General features: G+C 42.1%; 1 protein-coding gene across 2 annotated transcripts; it reads right to left on the reverse strand.

Annotated features, from left to right (window-relative positions):
* Positions 1–1286: 1286 nt before the first annotated feature.
* On the reverse strand, positions 1287–20176 carry ARF1 (ARF GTPase 1). Of its 2 annotated transcripts, none has more exons than XM_081163969.1 (5): positions 20057–20176; positions 7351–7534; positions 6082–6192; positions 3625–3749; positions 1287–2872 (listed from the first exon to the last, which is right to left on the reverse strand). In XM_081163969.1, exons 2-5 carry the CDS (start codon positions 7496–7498, stop codon positions 2711–2713), a joined length of 546 nt encoding a protein of 181 aa, XP_081020095.1. In that variant the 5' UTR covers positions 7499–7534; positions 20057–20176; the 3' UTR covers positions 1287–2710. The 2 variants fall into 2 exon arrangements, with proteins under 2 accessions (XP_081020095.1, XP_081020094.1); XM_081163968.1 differs by lacking the exon at positions 20057–20176 and adding an exon at positions 19508–19884.
* Between the last annotated feature and the right edge of the window lie 214 nt (positions 20177–20390).

The raw sequence follows: 20390 nt of genomic DNA on the forward strand, positions 1-20390 counted from the left end.
TGGCCTTTTGCCAACGAACACCAGAAAAGGACATTACCACTGTGCATGTTTCACATTTTATCCTACTTCTGCCATGCCAAATTATGTAGGACCCCAACTCACAGGAGTCCTCTACCTCAGCTACTGCTGTAACTGCATCTCCCTTCATGCTTCAGAGATTTTGCAAGGTCCTCCTCCCTGCTGAAGAATCCCTTTAACAAAGGTTGCTGTATTTCAAAAAGTGAAAATCTGGACATTAAAGTTGTTTCTTCTTCTTTTTTGCCAAAGCTGTTGTCATGCCCAAAGTTACTGAGCTTCCTTTTTGCAATATTGAGTGTTTGAGCCATTTTTAATGAAATTGTCCAAAATCTACACTTCCCGACACGGGCTGCCATAATTCTGAATGTTCCCGGATTTGTGCGATTCCCACCTGGAAGCTGTTTACGAGGGCTGAATACAAGCTATGTATAGGAAATTCCAGACGTACGGCAACCCTACTTTTAACAGCTGCAAACATGTTTACCTAGCTCAGGGGTCTGCAACCCGCGGCTCCGGAGCCGCATGTGGCTCTTTTACACCTTTGCCGCGGCTCCGGGGCGGATACTAGCAAGGGGAGGAGGCACATTGTGCACCCCGACACTCCCCACTGTGGCGGGAGCTGTGCTGGCTGTGACGTCGCATGGGGGCGGTGCGTGCGTTAGTCATGCACCGTCCCGACGTCACCTTCCCGCCCGCTGTCAGATCGCGGCTCCGGAGATATATTTGTTTTAAATGTCGCAATGGTTTTGCGGCTCCCAGTTGTTTTTTTTCCTTCGAAAACGGGTCCAAGTGGCTCTTTTTGTCTTAAAGTTTGCAGACCCCTGACCTAGCTGAAAGCAGATTTTTGGGGAGCCCCTGCTGGAGGAAGGCAATTCTCTAATTCAGTTATTTACATAAAGTGTAGGGTCACTCTTGAAGGGTGGCTAACTAACACAACTTTAAAATTACCCATAGTGTATATGCCTCATTTGCTTTTTTAACAGTTCTGGCCCACTAGCCTGTTCCTGCCAATACTCTGCCCACAACCCATATGGTAACTCACTATAACCCACAATATGTTCCCAAGTAAGAGTTGAACTGGTATGTGGCAGATTACAAGAGGGGCATGTTCCACAGCATTCACAAGTCTGCTTTAACATGATATATACGAGAGAGAAAACAGCTTCGTGGACTACTTCTTTACTTCAATATGCAGGAGCTCAAGGAGGTAGGAAGGGAACTCGTCTAGTCCAAGCGGCTACTCAAAAGCAGAAACTGACGAGCGCAAAGACCATGAAAGGCTTTATTCAGTATGTATTTGGTTATGGAGCCCAGCAAGATGGAACAGGCAAAGCATGAAAACCCCAGGAAATAGTTAAGAGATTTTTATTCTAATAGCTTTAATTACAGTGCTTGTTTGTCGAAATGAAAACTGAAAACAAGTATACAAAACAGTTGATTACTGTGTATTGAAAGCAAATAAAGAGATTTTCCACAACACTAAACAAACCAGTTCTGATAGTTCCTCAAGTTAAAGTTTAAACAGCTCCAGCTTCTTCAGTGTTTTATCAAAATACAAAAGGAAAAAAAAAGTTAAGAGGTCTTCTTGATGGCAAATCTGAACCTTGCAGTATGAGGGATGTGAAGGGGTTTCCACACATATACAGATATGGGAGTGTTCCAAAAAATGGCATCAAACACTTCTAGAATGGAATGAAACTCCAAATTCTCATGCTTTTAGTATTTCCCCCCCTAAACATTACATTAGGTGGCTTGGATGGCATTTCTTACTTAAGTACAGTACTTGCTGATGACAGAGCTGAGCACTGCTATGGGCTGCTGTACTCTGTGGAAATAATTTGTCTTCTGGAGTACTGTAGTTCTACATGAGAAAAGTCCAAAACACTTGGGGAGGGGGCGACAACGGAACAGGTAAAGGATGGCATCCAAATTAGATGCAAGAGGAGAAAAACGTTCTTGCCCAAATCTGAGAGAGCACTAGAGGGTCATAGTGTTTTACACCTGCACCAATTTCTCTTAAGTCTGTGGCCTGAACTGAACTGAACTCTGACTTTAGGAGATCTCACATTCACAAAAAACACAAAAGAGGTTGTCAAGCACAGGAAGATCCAGGATGCTGCCCATTCCATGGACCTATAACATGTTAAATTGCTGGTATTCAAGTTGTTGCAGAACTCACAATGGACATTTTGTTCAAGTGTTTCAGTTTTCCTTCTTTTCTAAAAAAGAAACTGACATCTCCAGGCTAAAAAATAGCCACCAAATCTGGCCTCCCCACAGACCTCGCAAGCCAAGAGGGATTGTATTCAGCTCTAGCGTACAACCAGACAACTGGCAACTTTTCTCTGAATCCACTTCAAATCCCTTCCCCAGTACTAAACAGCGAGTTGATTTTCTTTATAATAAAAAAGCTGAGTAATATTGCATAGGAGTACCAGAAACTGTCTCATTGGAAACAAGAACTATTTACATTAAATAAGAAACCTAAACTGTTTTCAGGCTTGGATTTGCCACATGTACAGCATGGTGAAGGACATCCTGTGACAAGAGAAATGAAAACAGCTTCCGGCACTCAATACCACAAAGTAGCATGGTTTGCCACGTTAGAGTAAAGCGAAGGGTGAAGGAGGAGGAGGAGGAGGAAATAAGGAGGGGTGGAGAAAAGAGGGAAAAGAAGAGTATTTTTAGGGCTTCATTTCTGGTTTCGGAGCTGATTGGACAACCAGTCCAGTCCTTCATAGAGACCGTCTCCACTAGTGGCACAGGTGGCCTGGATATACCAGTTCCTGTGGCGAAGAGAATGCAGTCCTAGTTTGTCTGTGATTTCTGCTGCATTCATCGCATTAGGCAGGTCCTGAAAAATGGAAGCAATTTGCTTTAGAAAATGGGTTTTTGTTTCCTTTAGAGAATTCATAGGAAGAATCTGCATTGACCATTAATTTGTGCGATCTGGGCTACAGTGCGATATAGACAGAACCAGATCTGGTTCCCTGAGGCCAAAGACATCCTTGTGCTCTCACATGGCTTGCAACAGTAGCAACCCACGCTTCTCAATCCAGTGAGAACACAGAAGGCCCATAGTACAGATCATGACGAGAGTGGAAATTTTGAATCTGGCCGTAGATGTAGCATGCAAAATTCCTAACTTGTCTGAAGTGTGGTGGAGAAAAAGTGATGGAAAAGTGAGACTTGTAAAGGCAACAGATGCTTTGGGATATTCATATATTCATACTCTGACTGATATTGTTGGTACTTTTAAACCCCTACATAATGGCATTGTGGTGCCACAATTTGTTTGGAGGTGCAGCAGTTCAGGAAAGTCAATAAAGAAGCACTTTTAGCATGGTAAAATCGTATGTTTTGTGTTGCAAGGGAAGTCCCGGGGGCTCCTTAATGCAATTGTGTCATGCAAGAGACCATATATTTTACTTCTGAAATCTGTCAGTAATATTATTTCCAGCCCACTGCCAACGGCAAGGCCCATAGACATAGGCATAACCAACAGAGGGTGACTGGAAGGTGAGAACTCTTACAGCCCACCATCACAACTGGAGGCAAAGGGAACCCTGGGGTACCATTCTGGCTGTGCTGTTCACGATCACTTACCTGTTTGTTAGCAAACACTAAAAGGACAGCATCTCTGAGCTCATCTTCTGCCAACATTCTCATAAGTTCTTCTCGGGCCTCATTGACTCTCTCTCTGTCGTTACTATCAACCACAAAGATCAAACCTACAAAGGAAACAACAGTTGTTTACATGGACAGGCATGGAGACAGAGAGCCTTTCTGAAAGGAAGTTTTAAGTATGGAACTAGGTCTTTTGTCATAAAAATGTGTCTATACCAATAGGCACTGGCAATCTATAATGTAATTTAAATCAAATTCACTAGTTACGGGGCTAAAGCTAGCCACACAGCAACCAAGTAATAGTGAACTATGTGAAGAAGCCATTTACTCAAGTATTGCTTTTGATCTAGCCAATGGATGTATATAATCTTCTGGAATCTGCTCAAAGTCCAAGGCTATAACAATATCAAAATGATGAGATAATTCTGGGCTTTTGCAAACAAGGTAGGAAACAATGAGTAGGAACCCTTTAAATAAGATTCTTGGGCTCTTAGAAAGAAAGCTGTAAGAAGCGCCTACCAAAATTCTGCATGCTAAAGCCACAGATGAAAGGAAAAAAGACCAATATTTAGAGAAGAACTGTTTAACATGATGGGACTTGCGTATTTTTTTACCTTCATCTGTCAGTCAACATGTCCTAAGGTGGTGCTATCTAACCAAGTGTTCAAGAGAAGCCATCCTATAGCTAAGATCAGCGCTATTGCTGATGTTTTCATCAGTAACATGCTGATGCAGCCAAATTACAACATACTGGAAAAGCTACTTAAAATAGCTCACCTTGAAAGTGCTTTGATATCTATATGGAAAAAAGTCACAAACTTGAGACCTCGCACAGCTTCATTTACAGAAAAGGTATGGAGAAGCTGTATGACATTACTACATAAGAATACCTCAACAATCTTCTCCTAATACCCAGATTACTCAAGAAGGATAGCAAAATGCTGGTTGAATTCTTGAGATGCTACCAAAATGACTTTCTTACTTACCAGAATAAAAGCCAATGTCTAGTATTTTACTTCTGAAAAGCAGCCAGTAGACGAGGCACAAATGACCACCTGAAGTCATGTCTGAGAAAACATCTGACTCTTGACTTCCTGACCTAAAAGCTTGCTTTAGTGCCATGCTGCTGCTGTGGCAACCTTATTACACATGTGCAGGTACATAGGAAGCTGCCATATACTGTAAGTTCATCTAACTCAATTTTGTTTACATAGATTGGCAGTGGCCCTCCTGGATTTCAGTCAGGATTTTGTCAGCCCTACCTAGGTACTCCAGGAAACGTAACCTGGAATCTTCTGCATGCAAAGGTAAACTGTGAAAGCGAAACACATTCTGATCTGTCACAGCCTTTGCTAAGTCAGCCCTGAGGGCTGAAAGAGACACTCATAAAACAGGTCCAAGATTTAATGTACATAGCAATAACTTCGCTAAAAGATCATGAAGCTAACAATCAATAGGCCACTGAGTGATCTGAAAGTGGGTTTTATTATACAAATTACATACCCTCAGTTACAACATGCTAGCAGGTTTAGAGAGTTGCCTTCCGTTTTCCCTGGACTTGTTCTATTCAAAACAAGGGACACTTGGCTAGTGTTGCTGACATGAACACCCAAAACAGACCAGTAGTCCATGGGTTCAATTTGGCCCACAAATGGCCTTCAATTGTTCCCTGGGGTGATATGGAGGAGTTACACACAGGTGCACAGCTACTTTAAACCAATGTATGGCCAAAACTACTGCAGAAGCTAGAGAGGGGACAATTGGGCAAGCTTGCTAGGCACTCCTTTTGTTTGGCTGCCAAACACTGACACAAAACCTGAAGCCAACACTGAAGGTACTTGTACTGACCATGGCATACTACTGGAGCTTGTTTTTTGTACATCCTGTGGAAAGGAATCTCATAGAATCTTGAGATTAATTTTTGGGAACACAGAAGTTGCAGAAAGAACCAGAAGACTGACCTATGTATCTAGCTCTTTACTGTCTGACAACAGCTCTCCAGGGTTCCAGATAGCAGTGTCTCTCGATCTCCATTGGACCTAGATTTTTTTTTTTTTTGCAGGCAAAACTATGGTTCTGATTTAGGGGAATGCAACTGTTAGCATACTTGCAAAGAAAACACTCAAAATGCAATTGCAAGCGTTATGTCACATATGTGAATGAACTAAGATAACCTAAGCTGACGCAGAATAGAGATGTCCTATCTTGATACTTGTGCTAAGAATGGACTATCCCTACTGCAAGTTTCACATTCTGAATGACAAAAGTCTGTGGGACAGAAAGACCTAAAGACATATCCCATCACACTCAGTACTAGACAGGTAGCTGCTAGGTTTACTTCATGCTATCAACATAGTTATGGAGCAACTGAAGATGCCTGAGTGGGTCTCTATAAATACAAAAAAAGGATATGGTCAGTTACAGAAAATAGCTCACCTTGTGTATTCTGGAAATAATGGCGCCAGAGTGGTCTGATCTTATCCTGACCACCTACATCCCACACTGTGAAGCTAATGTTCTTGTACTCTACAGTTTCTACATTGAAACCTGAAACAAAAAAGTGGGAGAAAAGTTGAGCAGTTAACAAGTGAAACAGCATGCTCATCCATATAACCCAAACTAAGATATAGAAGGAAATGGTTGAATTCAATTATATGCTTGTTACCCCCCCCCCCAAAATCTCCTGACCAACTGGTCCACATTTTAAAAGCCAGTCTTAAAATGCATATTCAGAATATACACTAATACCCCCATCAAATATATACTTCATAAGGAGCAAACAGCTTATTTAACACAGATTTTTGCATCTGAAATGGCAATATCAGTGAGCTACTATAGTCCAAAGAGCTGAATTGTATTGAAGGCCACACTGAAAGCATATTGCCAAGTGAAGAGCCACAAGTAAGTTAGAATACATAATTGCACCTAAATATTATTCGCTTGTCATTTTCAAAAGCATACAGGCCAAGCTTCACGTATTACAGTGGTATCTCCAGTTGCGGATGGGATCAGTTCTGGAGCTCCGGCCAGATCCTGAGGTTTCCGCAGCCAGAGGTTCTGCACATGCACACAGCGCGATAGAGCGCTTCTGCACATGCGTGAGCGGCGAAACCTGGAAAAATACTTCCAGATTTGCCGCTTTTGCAACCCAAAGTTTATGTTACCCAAGGGTAACGTAAGCCGAGGTTCTACTGTATTTTGCAATATTTCTTCTTTCAAATGTTTGCCACAGGTTTTTAAAGGATTTACAGGATGACACCTCTCCTATGGCTAGTTTCTCAATTTTAAAAAGGAAATACAACCGACCAATGAGATAACATATTATATATCACAGCAGATATTAACCAAAGCAACAAAAATGGCTGTAGCAACATCTTAACATTCATAGACATTGTCAACATTTTCGTCCCTCTACTATTCCAGCATTAGTAAAATCCTTTCTTGAAGAGAAGCAAATTAAGAAATATTGGAGTTGTATCTTGTGCTCTCTAAGCAATGAGTTCTAATGGATCTATAAACATGGTTAGAGCGACCAAATGCTTATTTCACCTGGGTAACAAATGCATCATCAGACATATGCAGACCAACCATATGCGAGTTTACTCAACAGTACTGTCAGTCTGTGTACAATTCCAATCTTTATATACTTTTAAATATGTTTAAAACAGTCACAAATTTGTAAAGGGAAGCTGCTTGACATCTTACCTATAGTAGGGATGGTAGTTACTATTTCACCAAGCTTAAGTTTGTACAATATAGTAGTCTTTCCTGCAGCATCCAGCCCGACCATAAGTATGCGCATCTCTTTTTTGCCAAAAAGGCCTTTGAAGAGGTTAGCGAAAATATTTCCCATGCTTAAGTCTGGTGCTCACTCACTGGCCAAAGAAATCTAGGAGAAAATAAATTCAAAACAGTTAGTTCTGTACAGTGTGATGATCACACCCAGCTCAATCCTTAGGAGTAAAAGCCCCCTGGAACTCAGTGAGATTTATTTCCAAGTGTTAAGTGTGAAACAATGGAGGCCCAATGCAGAGCAGAAGTTTTAAGAGTGTGAACAGGGATTAGAACCCACATTTTCAATGGTGGGTTCTCAGCTTTGGATACTGCAAAAAGACCAACAGTAACAGATACTTTTAACACAAGACACACAAAATGGGTTTTGTAGGAGACTGCAAGTAGTATGACTATCTTGGCCAGTTTGGGGGAAGGGGAGAGAGAGAAGAAAGAAGCTTGAGGAATTCCCACTATCCAGCTTGAATGGTAGCCCCTCCCTCTCCCATCACAGGGCCTTCTGCAGAAGCATTTTGTTTCGAATGAAGCGAGAAATGACAACTTCTTCTAAACAAATGGTCTTTTCCATTCTACTGTTTTGTTTTTAATCAATGCTTGTTGTTCAAGAATCTTACATAAACTTTGTGAGGTCTGCCTAAAAAGGGTTGTATGGATACCTTAAATGAAAAGTTTGCTGCCGTAAATTCTTATTCTTCAGTATATAGTATTCTAGAGAAAGCATTTAAAGTGTACAAGAAACATATTTCTTTATACTACTGCTTCTCACAGATGTGAACATGAAATCTTTATTACGTCAAAACAAAAAAAATGACCACTGGAGTTGGATTTAGATAATGTCATGCCTATTTCACAACTTATTCCTATTGATTTTCAAGCACTTTTTATTTTGTAACCAAACCTTGTAACAAGCAAGGCAAGGCACCAACAAAGGAGCAGTAGGGCGAGGACACCCCCAAGTTACTCTGAGATAGTATAACAAGACTGTATTGACAGGATTGTCAGCTACCATGGAAGTCTTACAACTCAAAATACATTGTGAACCTAAATATACTGGATTGTATCAAACCAAGCAGTCCCATTAGCACAAGGACTTCCACTTGTGCACTAGATCTCTCCCCGCTCCTTGTGCCCCCACCATGACAATTTGCAGAATAAATCTGGGGACCACACAGGGGGAGGAGAGGTTGTGTTGCAAAGTCCTAGTGCTAAAATGACTAGCATCCAGGTTTTAAAATGTCTGAGTAAAAGCATAATGCTACCAATTTCCAGCACTTTGAAAATTGTCATAGTATAGTAACAAGGAAGTTAGTATCATTAGCAGGAATGTCATAATAAAATATTATTTTACTTTCCTTAACTAAAAATAAAATCACTAATTCACAGCACATCAAGCACCACTTCCCCAAAATTAGGATTGACTTGATAATTCAGAGATGGAAAAATCAGATTCCAGCAGAGCCATTCTTATAAAAGGGTAAAACACTGTTTCAAAATTCCCAACCCCCCCCAAAAAAAAAAATCCCAAAAAAACCCCAACCCATCACCAGCAGAGACTTAGGCAACTAAGCTCCTGGGGTTCTCCCTCCACTCCAAATACTAAAAACGCTTTAAAAAGCTAAGGGGAAAAAAGATGATGGCTACTTGGGGACACAGCTTCTACTTAGCCACACTTGGCAGACATATCGACAGCTAGCACCACGGTTCAGGCACACGAGAAAGAAAAAGGAATTATATATTGGTAGCCATGTGGATTTTAAAGCACTTTCTTACAACAGGATCATTGCTTGTCTTAAAAAACCCCATTACCTTTATTTAGCAACAGATTTCACTGTGGCAGCCAAAAAGAACATTTTATATACAGTGAGTCAACACATGGTTCACACCTTTATTACACTTACACGCACAAAGATCAGGAGTAACATCGTGACTAGCTCATATTAGCAAAGCAGCTTTTTCCTACAGTTTCAGTCATTCTCTCTGTCACCAGAGGAACAAACAACAATCCTTATTTGGTTAGAGGAAGGGCCTTGTAAAAAAAGGGCCTTGTAAAAAACAAGTCCTGCTTTCTGGCCACGGTTTCTACATGACAGCTTTTAACTCTCTGCCTGCACCTTGTGAAGGTGCACAGCTGTTCCAATGCTCTGCACTTATACGCAAATTCACCCATTTTCTCTTTTGCTCCACAACTGAATACTAACCTAGCAGAAAATGCAATTATCTATATTATTGTAGTAAGTATGTATCAATGTTCTTAGATCACTGGGAAGTGGCTTTAAATCAAACTCAACTATGTTATTCTGGGACATCGCTTTTCTTTTGAAGATGATGCCCTGCTAATAGCGTGTCTTTCAGAAATTAACACAGATGCCAAGAATATTCCATGTTTTCTTACAAAACATATTCCACATGCTTGCTAGGAGTGCTCCAAAGATAATCAATCAATACATTTCACATTTCAGCTTTGCAAATTAACACATCCTATAAACTTTGTTAGGACAAGCTGACAGTATAACATGGTAGTCACACAATGTTCAGTTTCCTGCAGATCACTGTCAACACCACTCAACAGCTGCTAATTGCATTTCCAAAAGTATGACTCTCAAGAATGCTTCAGGAAACAAAGACACCTCAAAAATAACAAAGAAAAGATTGATGGCCAAAATTAAAAAAAACTGCATTATCGTCACAGTTTTCTGCTAGAAGCTTAAATATTTTAAACATGCCAGACAGTAAGCACATGACATGAAACTCACAAGAAAACTGCACATACCAGGGGCTCAGTTACCATTGCTTCAAATACCACCAGAGATATTAACTTTATGCAGCAACAAAACTGAGAGAGCACCACTTACCTGGTGCCATGATCGATGGCATAAATCAACTACAAACATTTAGGTGAGTAGCTATTAACATCAGTTCAGCATAGAGTACAGTGTGGGAATCTTTCCTAGGAACTTCTATTCACTGCCACACAGTGAATTCTAACTGCATGTACCCATGCTTAGATCAGAGATGGGGAACCTGCAGCACTCCAGGTTCCATCAGCTCTAGCCAGCATGGCTGTATGATACAGCTCAACATTTAGAAGCCCATAGGTTCCCCAGCCATAGTTCAGGAAGAAGATGCATTCAACACTCTTAATACCTGACTATTGTGTGCCCATAATAGCTTATTTCACACAGTCCATACATATCATTGCATAGTTGTGTCTAAACTACACATGAAATATTTGTAGCTCAATTGCCTCTGGCTGTTTACAGTATTTAAGATAACATCAAAACTAAAATATTTATGCATCACAGCTGTGTGTACGTTTATACTTAAAATCTCAACCCACAAACTCTTGAGTAATTCTACAGACTTCAGTAAGACTGCTCTGGAGTTGGAAAAGACTAATGTTCAGGTTCCATGGGAACAGGATTAAATAAAAATCATGATTATGCAATAGTTCATTGCAGCATTTCTTGACCATTTTGGAACTTTACGAAACTAAAAATTAAAGTGTTAAAATAGTGCCATGGAGATACTGGAGTACAATAGGCAACTATTTTTGCCTTTCCCCAAACATTTCCACTGCCCTTTCACCTTTCTTCCTACAGGTCCAAGTAACCATTTCTCCTACTTATTCTATACTTTGTCTCCCACCCCCTCACACACCTCATGACTACCAACAGCTTTCATTCCCCAACAGAATGTGCAGAGATTTTTGTATGCAGTTGTGTACCTTCTGCCTGCATGGACTACAAATACAAGATGGGCATTAGAAAAGGAATACAGTGGTACCTTGGGTTACATACGCTTCAGGTTACACACTCCACTAACCCAGAAATAGTGCTTCAGGTTAAGAACTTTGCTTCAGGATAAGAACAAAAATCAGGCTCCAGCGGCGCGGCGGCAGCAGGAGGCCCCATTAGCTAAAGTGGTGCTTCAGGTTAAGAACAGTTTCAGGTTAAGAACAGACCTCCGGAACGAATTAAGTACTTAACCCGAGGTACCACTGTACCTTAACTTTAAAACTACACAAACTCACTAGCTAGCCAAACCAATGTTTTCAGTATCATGTGCTGCTTGCTACAGAACAATTCCCTTGTGGTCAAGACTGTCTGCACACATTAATCCCCAACTGAGACTTACAGGTTCTCCCCACAATTAAGAGTTGTGCTTTTCAAAAAATAAACTAAAGAGTGCTTCAAGATACTAGCAGTGTCCTGGCTATTCATGTAAGAAGCGTAGACTGGCTAATGTGCATGGATGCAGCACAAGCATATGTCCTATTTAGAGTTGGCCATTTAGCATCCCTTACAAGTCCCTTCATGACGAGGCAACAGCCACCAACACATATACTTTATTCACTATACCTTATGGACTGCAGGCCGGTGTGAACTTCATACAGGGAAATGTTATTTCATATTTAGCACTCCCTATAATAGCAGACGTGCATGTATATCCATTGCATCCAAAGGAAGAGTGGAGTGAGGAGACTTGTTCAATGGTACAGAGCCCTTTATTCTTAAAGAAAATACAGCAGCAGGGTCTTTTAACACCCCTTGCCTCCCCTCAAACATCAGTCCTGTTTGCCTATGTGTACTGACAGCATGCTGGCATAAGGAGCTCCCTGGCAGTAAGTCTCTGGGTCTCAAACATGTTCTGCTTTCAAAGTCATAACAATTAGTAAAAGAGAACACACTGTGATATCACTGTGTGGTTGAGTTTCCTATTACTGCTTCACTTGCTCATTTGCAGGGGCAGGGAAACCATCCAATGACTCCACATTCTGCGGTCTTTACTAGCTGTTACTGGAAGAGGAAGATATTTCATAGGGCTGTTGCTTCTGGAAGCATCTACCTATCCTGCATGTCTAGTTTAGTCCCAAACATATATTTAAATAATTCTACAGCTCTTTTAGCACAATTTTTGGGCTCTTGCACAGGAAGGCAGATTGCTAGATACAGATACATGGGGCAACTCTCCACATTAAAAAAAAACCACCCTGCATGTTCCTTGAACATGCCTTCATTTGTGACCAGCAATGAAAACTAAATGGACTGCAACTAGACAAGCAAAGAGCATAAACAGCACACAGGCCTAGAGCAAAATACTTTTTCGCAGTAAACGGCTTAAATATTAAGCTGCATTAATTGTTACTCAGCATGGAAAGGTACTGAACTGTTTTTAGTGAGATTATAAATCAGAGGAGGAAGCAAACAATAGTGTTTAACACTACTGGACTGTGATGCCTATGAAAAAAGAATTTGAGAATGGAAATATTAGCATGTGGTATTTCAGTTCTTCAAAAAATTACTTAGAAGTAATATTGTTGGATTTTTGCATACTGCAAGAAAGACTGCTGAATAAATTTTAAACGTTGCAAAAGCTGGAAGCTTACTAAAACTCCTTGTCTAAAAGCTGCAAAAAAAGGGGCCCGAGTGACATTTCAAGGCTGAACAGCTGACATAGCAAAATATTCAAGTTAGTAAAAGGAATTCCTGTAGATCAGTTTAAGGGAACGTCACTTTCACATTCTATTCCGACAGTGGCCATAAGGCATAATCACAGTTACTCTGATTAGATAGTGTTAATACTGTACTGAATTTTTGTCCTGCAGAAATGAAGGCAAGATCCATTCATTGATATGTCTTCCCAATCATATACATGGTACATTATAGGTAACACCCAGGGAACAACACTCACTGCATTTAAAGCCCCATTCACCTTCAGTGCAATTCTATACATGTTTACTCAGAACTATGTCAGGCTGAGTTACATGGTGCTCACTCCAAGCTAACTAGGTATCAGATTGTAGCAATTCAGAAAAGAAGAATATCCAGCTGTTCTCCAATCCTATAAAATAACCATGTTTTAAAATGAATCCTAATTAGACCATACATGATTCAAAGTCTTAATGAAAAAACAATTAAGTCATAAAATATGTTAAAGTACATTTGAATTTGAAACAAATAGGACAATGATAGAGACTCTTACCATATCAGGATATAAGGAAAGCAAATGATTGCTAACTGCTCAGACAATAAATGCCCCTGAGCTAGGGTATCAAGATTCCCCCATAAGGACTATTTCCCAATTTCAAATGGGAAGCAAGCGGCACCTAGCCAGCTATTTTAGGTATGATAGTAACACAGGCATTCATATTTTGTTCTCAAATGATCTCTTTCTACAGCACTAGATCTCTCATAGCATGAGCATATTATATCTTGCTTACTCAAATAAGTCACGGAGCAGGTCAAGGAGAAGATTAATTGAACACTTTCATGACAAATTATTTTTGTCATGAAAGAATTTGAACTTTCAATATTACCCAGACAGTGGGAAAATGTACTAGCTTCAATACCTAAGGTGTCATTAGATTTAAAATTAAGACTAATACAACAGAAAATAATATTTAGAGTTTATTGGACCCTTTACGGTTGTATAAAAAAGGTTAGCTAAGATAGCTCAGTGTTGGAAATGTGGCAAGGAAAACATATTTGTACAGTGTTCTTTACTTAAGAAGTTTCGGGAGAAAGTGCTAGACTGTGTAACTATGACTGTGCAGAAAAAGTTAAATCTTTCAGAGGAGAATATTTTATTGAACTATACACCTGCAGTATGGAAATTATCAATGGGACAACGGAAATTGATTTTCTGTGCCCTAATGTTGGCCAGGAGATTGATATTAAGGAATTGGAAAAATAAAGATATGATACCCTTCACTCAATGGACTGATATGACATAACTGGCAATTTATGAACATGCTTACAGGCGCAGACTCTGTATGGATAAATACGATAACATTTTGAATGAGTTTATAGAAAATGTAGTATGCTATTAACATTTACATAAGCACTAGGACAATAGTACTATACTAATTTATGCAAGAATGTATGGGAATATCATATACTGTATTGCTTTTTGTGTATATTTTCACTTTTATATGTTTCTTGTTTTTCTCCCTCTCACTTTTCCTTTTTCTGTATCACTTTATTTCTTTTAACTGAAATCACCTTAATAAAATATAAATATTAAAAAGACAAATTATTTTTGCAAATGTAGTGCTTAGAGTAGCCGAGATTCCCTCCAAAGGTAGGCTAATCTGCAAAAAAATTAAAAAGCTTAGTTATGCATTATTTGAATGCTTCCTTTTGTCCAAAGGATGGACTTCACGCAATGCATACATACCTTACCTGGTTGGGGCAATAAGTCACTACCTTAAAAGTGGTTGAAAAAAGGATTAGAAAAACTCATGAAAAGCAAGTTTAGCAATGACTAATAGCTCTGACTGCTAAATAGGACCTCAATGTTTTCAAAGGCAGCATACCTTTGACCCTAGGATTCAACAAGCAGCAGCTCATATGGTCAGTTTGTAATCTTCCCAGAGATCTCTGGCTGTTCCACTATTGAAAACAGAATGCTGAAGAGATGGACATTGGCCTCATCCAGCAGGGCAATTATTGTATGGAGTCTGCTTGGAGAATTAGAGGCACAATGAACATGATTTCCCCCCATACAAGTTTATCATACATGAGCTATAAAGAAAGAAACCTTATTACAACAAAGGGGTATTTAATGCTTATACTTCCAACCATACAACATGCTTCTTCTATAAAGTCTAAAATAAGACTAACATGTATCAAAAGTGCAATTCTGGTGCACATTATCTTAGAAACTAGGCAATAAATAAAGAAATAGAAACTTCACTGAATTACGTCATAATCTGAGATTAATGATACCTGTAAGAGATAGCACTGCTTTACAACAGGGCTGATTAACCCCAGGAACAAAGGTCTGATAAAGTTTCTCAGCAATTTTTTCTGCACCACCTCCCAAACTACATGGATTTTGGAAACAATGGGAAAAGCAAAAGAAAAGACAGCATGTGGTGGGGTAGAGAAGTTACTGTCTAGAGCAGAGGTAGTCAACCTTTTTATACCTACCACCCACTAATGCATCTTTCTTGATGGTAAAATTTCCTTGCCAGCCACCAGTGCTCGATGGAAGGAGGATTCAGCTTGTGCCGTAGAACCCGCTACCGCGGACCAGGTTGACAACCCCTGGTCTAGAGCTTGTGTGGTCCCGAATTGTCATGTCTTCAGCATATTTGTTTCCCCAAGGAATTTGGATAGCACCAGTGGTCTGGCATTTGGTGGCTATTATATGTCCATTTATGTGTTGGATGTGGTGTGTGTCAAACTTAAAATAAAATAAAATGGGATAAGCACTGCAGTATATCTGTTCTGTACTGCTATTCATCATTCTTTTGATAATATTTTTATATTTAGATCACCTTTCCACCTAGAAGCTGAAGGTGGCATATATGGCTCTCCTCCTCCAACCCCCCCTCCAGCAACCCTGCAGGGTATATTAGGTGGAGACAATGTCCGGCTCAAGGTCACCCAGTCAGCTTTATAGCTGAGTGACAATTTGAACCCTGGTCTGCTAGATTTAGTCCTTTGGGACTTCTACCTGTTTTGTGAAGAAACTGACATGTAACTTAAAGTAAACTAATAAACACCTTAGTCACCAGATTGATAAGTGATGCAATGATGACAACTCCTCCTCTTTTGATTTGTGTGTCTGCAAGTGTACATGCATACTGTGAATGAGTGCGCAGAATATGAGGGTGGAGTGGCCACATCCACCACTGGAATGTGGCCAAGGGTTGGAAACATGTGAATGCCTTGAGCCAAAAAAGGTCACCCACACTCACTTTTTGAGGAGTGTGGAGTACCTTGGTAAGAACTCCACAACCACTTCAACAGTTAACTTTTTTCTAATAATGAGTGTTTCCAGTTAAGGCTTCTTGGTGTGCCCAACCCAAGTAAGAAACTTGAAGTTGAAGACGACAACCGACAAGGTCAAAGATAAACAATGAAGCTGGCTGATTTTATGGCCCGCAAAGTTTTAATACAATGGTAAGTACAACCTCATGCTACGGTGTAAGCTGATACTTCCCTGAAGGAGTTTGCACAACAGACAGTGCCTGTTCCCTTGTGGTGGAAAGGACAGCAAAGTTCTTATGGCTGACTAATCCAACCTCCCATATGACAATGTAATCAGTGTTAGAAACTAAGTTATGAAAGTTAGGAGCTAAATGGGACCTTAAACCTAGGTTATAGGTGCAACAAGGGAATGTCTAGGCAGAGTTTTCAAATAACAAGAATACAAAGCTGAAAATGAATGAACTGCAGCTAAAATATGTTCATTTTTCACAGGCTCTAGTCCTTCCCCTGCCTACCCCCCTAATACAGTGGTACCTTTGGTTATGAACTTAATTCGTTCCGGATGTCCGTTCTTAACCTGAAGTACCACTTTAGCTAAGGGGGCCTCCTGCTGCCGCTGCGTGATTTCTGTTCTCATCCTGAGGTAAAGTTCTTAACCCGAGGTACTACTTCCGGGTTAGTGGAGTCTGTAACCTGAAGTGTTTGTAACCCGAGGGGCTTGTAACCCGAGGTACCACTGTATTCTTAAGAGGGTCTCTTCCCAGTCTTCAGAGAGTAGCCGGAAGCGGGGAGGCAGAAAAAGGTCTCCTTTCCTTCCACTTTGCAGTTTTAATCTGACATCTTAGGTGCGGGACTGCTCCCAGAGCTCAGAAACTGCTTGCGCTAATGAAATTCCGTCGCAAAATGCGGCTAGAACAATGGGAGTTTCGAACACAAGAACAATTCTGTTCTAACCCTGCTCCAGCCAATTAACCACTGAATCCCCCAACACAAGGACTGTTATGTAAAACAACCTGTAAAGCGTTTTTCATCGCTCTCTTTCACAGAGCTGCTTAGAAGATGCATCTAAAGAAGTTAGTCAGAAGAAAATGAGAGAGAGAGGAAGGAAAAGTCTGCCTTGTTCTTACACATGACCATATTCCTTGGAATGAGCCAGTACCACACCAACCTCCTATCAATGTTCATTCTGGAAAATATACTATTTGTTCACTGAAGATGTACAGCCAATTTTCCTCAACAAGCACCAAAGTAATTACCTGCACCTCCCCTACACACTACTCACAAGCCGTGGAGGCCTTCAACACTCTCTTACAGCCTTAATCCTTTAAATATAGAAAATTAAGCACCACAGTACATGTGAATACAGGAGTGTGGGTAATAGTCCCCTAACTGTTTGCACAATATCCCCTTAAGTTCAGATACAGGGGCAAGAGTGGATAGATATACACTAGAAAAGGAGGGAGAAACAAAACTGAATGGTTGGGAAAGCTGAACTTCTCTAATCTGGATCCTTCCTTATTCTGTAGGTTTCACCCAACATACCCAAAGAATGCACAGAAACACTTCCTGGATTTTCACACACTTACTTCTAAGCTATAGAGTTTAAGCTAAAAACATAAGCTAAATGTTTTTCAAGGAAGGGAAGAGGTCTCTACAGAGAACTAAATAATTTAAACAGTATTCATGAATGGAGGACTAAATGTATTGGTGTAGAGTTTATTAAGAAATAAAAACACCACCAAACACCTAATGTTTCATTACCAATTACAAGGCATACATAATTAAGAAAGGATATTGACCAGCATTTGGCTGATATTCCTTCACAGCCAACTTGGAGCTACTTATTCAAAGGGGCCAAGGAGAAAGACATAGGTACCAAACCCCTTCACTGGAGAAACCTATTGCCCTTCCTCATTCCCTCACAGACACACTGCGGTTCTGTCACTACCATACAAGCTGGCAAAAAACCCAAGTAACTCAATGAGAAATATTTCAACTGAAATTGTTTTAGCTAAAAATATAAGAGGATGGATTGTTGCCAGTAGAGTGCATCTGGCTGCAAAGACGAGCTGTGCCAATGAGCTCAGGACTGCCAATGTTGTAGTGTATTTCGGAGAGGGGGGGGCTATGAAATAATTCTATGGAGCAATGAGACTGCTTTATGTGTCTGCTGCATAAAGCCTCAAATCTCAACCCTGGAAATGGTATCATAACCATTTCTCCCCTGGAAATGGGGGACGAAGAGGAGCTTTCTGTTCTGCCATTTCACACTTTTTCTGCACTTGCGTAACTTTCTGTCCTGCTGATGAAGTCACCAGTGAGTGACTAAGTGATCAAAATTCAGCTTCCCCACCCCATACCCAGAAACCTCGGGATCAACTACAGGAGACGAAATAAAGGGAAGGGAGGACCTGTCCACCTATGTACCCCAAATGTTGAGATCACAAGCTTATTGGGGGGATGGGATGGGGGTGTTGCACTCAAACAACAACTCCAGGGGCTCGAACTAAGCAGCAGGTCACGATGGGGCGTGTCCTCATAGTTATGGGGGTTCCCCCCCTTCTAAGTCCAGCTAAAACTAAGTAGACATGCCTGTCAATCCTCAACTGTTCAGTCAAGGAGGGTTTTTTAATTTTTATTTTTAAGCTGCAACTTTAGGAAGGAAAGGAAAGCAACGTGAAAGCGAGTCGGGGAGGAGGGTGGGACGAGACATTCCTATACATTTCTACAAAGATATAATAATAATAGTAATAATTCTTAAAGTGTTTGAAGGAAGTGCCCGGCGTAGATTGGGGCGAGTGCGGGGGGGGGGGGAGAGGAGATCTGACCACAAGGATAAACAACTGGCTGTCTACAACGTTTTAAAAAAATAAAATACAACGAGAGGGTCTTTTTTTGCGGGGGGGAGAAGGGCGGGCGAAGGAGGCCTGGTTGCTTCCTAGCCATGAGCCGTTAAGGTTCGATGGTTGGCGAGGACGGCGTTCAAGGGTGGGCCGTTCGGCTGCGTCTCGCTTCCCGCGACTATCCAAGGAAGTCTCCCCTCCCCGCTTCAGTATTTTTCAGCCTCAGAAGGGCCTCTCTCCCCCCCCCGCCCGCTTCCTCCGCCGAGGCCAAGCCTGCAGTGCGGCCTGCGGCTCCGCTCCCCTCCCCGGCCTGGCGCTAAAGGCCAGCGGAGGAATGGCAAGAGGAGAGCCGAAGCTCCGGGTGGAATTCCAACGCCATTATTACCACCCTCCCTCGCCCGCCGGCCGACCCTGAGCTAGGCCCAAGCGCCGGCACCGCCCGGCCTCTCGCCGCTTCCCCGCCCGCCCTCAGCCTAAAAAAGCAAAGCGTTGAGGGTTAGCGCTGCTTACCGGGCGGCGTCTCGGTCTGCCTCGTTGCTTTGAACCCGGGGCTGCTCCTTCCCTGCGTTTTCCTCCTCTCTCTCAGTTTTTTTTGCTCTTTTCCTTCCCCCCCGCCTCCCCGCCTTCCTTCTTTCTTCCTCCCTTTTCCCTCCCTTCTCTCTCCCCTCACTGCGCCCAGGCACACAAGATGGCGGCTCCCGGCGGCCACGTCAGTGCCAGGGAACCTCGCAATGCACGACGGGTAAGCAGGGAACGGCTCCCTCTTTCTCTCGGCCTCACTCGCTCGCTCTGTGCGTGCGCGTGGGTGTCCACCACCCCTCCCTCCCTTCTTTACCTCACGCCGCAGAAAGGGGGGCGAGAGAAGAGAGAGGAGCGCCGGAGAGCAGGAAGGTTGAAGGAGGCAGGGGGCGGGGCTTTGGGAGGGGCGGCCAAAGGAAGAGCACCGCGCGTGCGCCAAAGGGAGGGGGAAGGCAGAGCGGGCGGGGCGCACACACAAAAACCACAGGGGAGCAAGTGGTGGTGGGGAAGTGTAGTCAAGGGGAGCATGCGCGCTCGTACCCTTGGCTCGTGCCCATGTAGACCGTTAGAACGCCGGCTGGGTAAAGCGCGCGTGCGCGCGCCTCTTCAAAATGCCGTTGACGGCGCGCGGCGGTGGAGGTCGCCCGGCGACAGTGCGCGCGTGCGTGCGCGCTTTCTCACGCAGAACGGCAGTTAGCCTCGCGCTCGAGAAAAGAGGCAAGGCCAGAACGCGGACAAGGGGGCGGAGCCTTGTTGGCCCAGGCGGTTCTCTTTGCCCCGCCCCCTCGTCGTGAGGTGACCGGGGAACGTGGTTTCCCTCAGAATATATGCAATACTGTAGTTCCTCGCGGAGAAATAAGCTTTCTGCTTACTC

This window comes from Podarcis bocagei, assembly GCF_964188305.1.
Source record: "Podarcis bocagei genome assembly, chromosome: 12".
NCBI classification, from domain to species: Eukaryota; Metazoa; Chordata; class Lepidosauria; order Squamata; family Lacertidae; genus Podarcis; species Podarcis bocagei.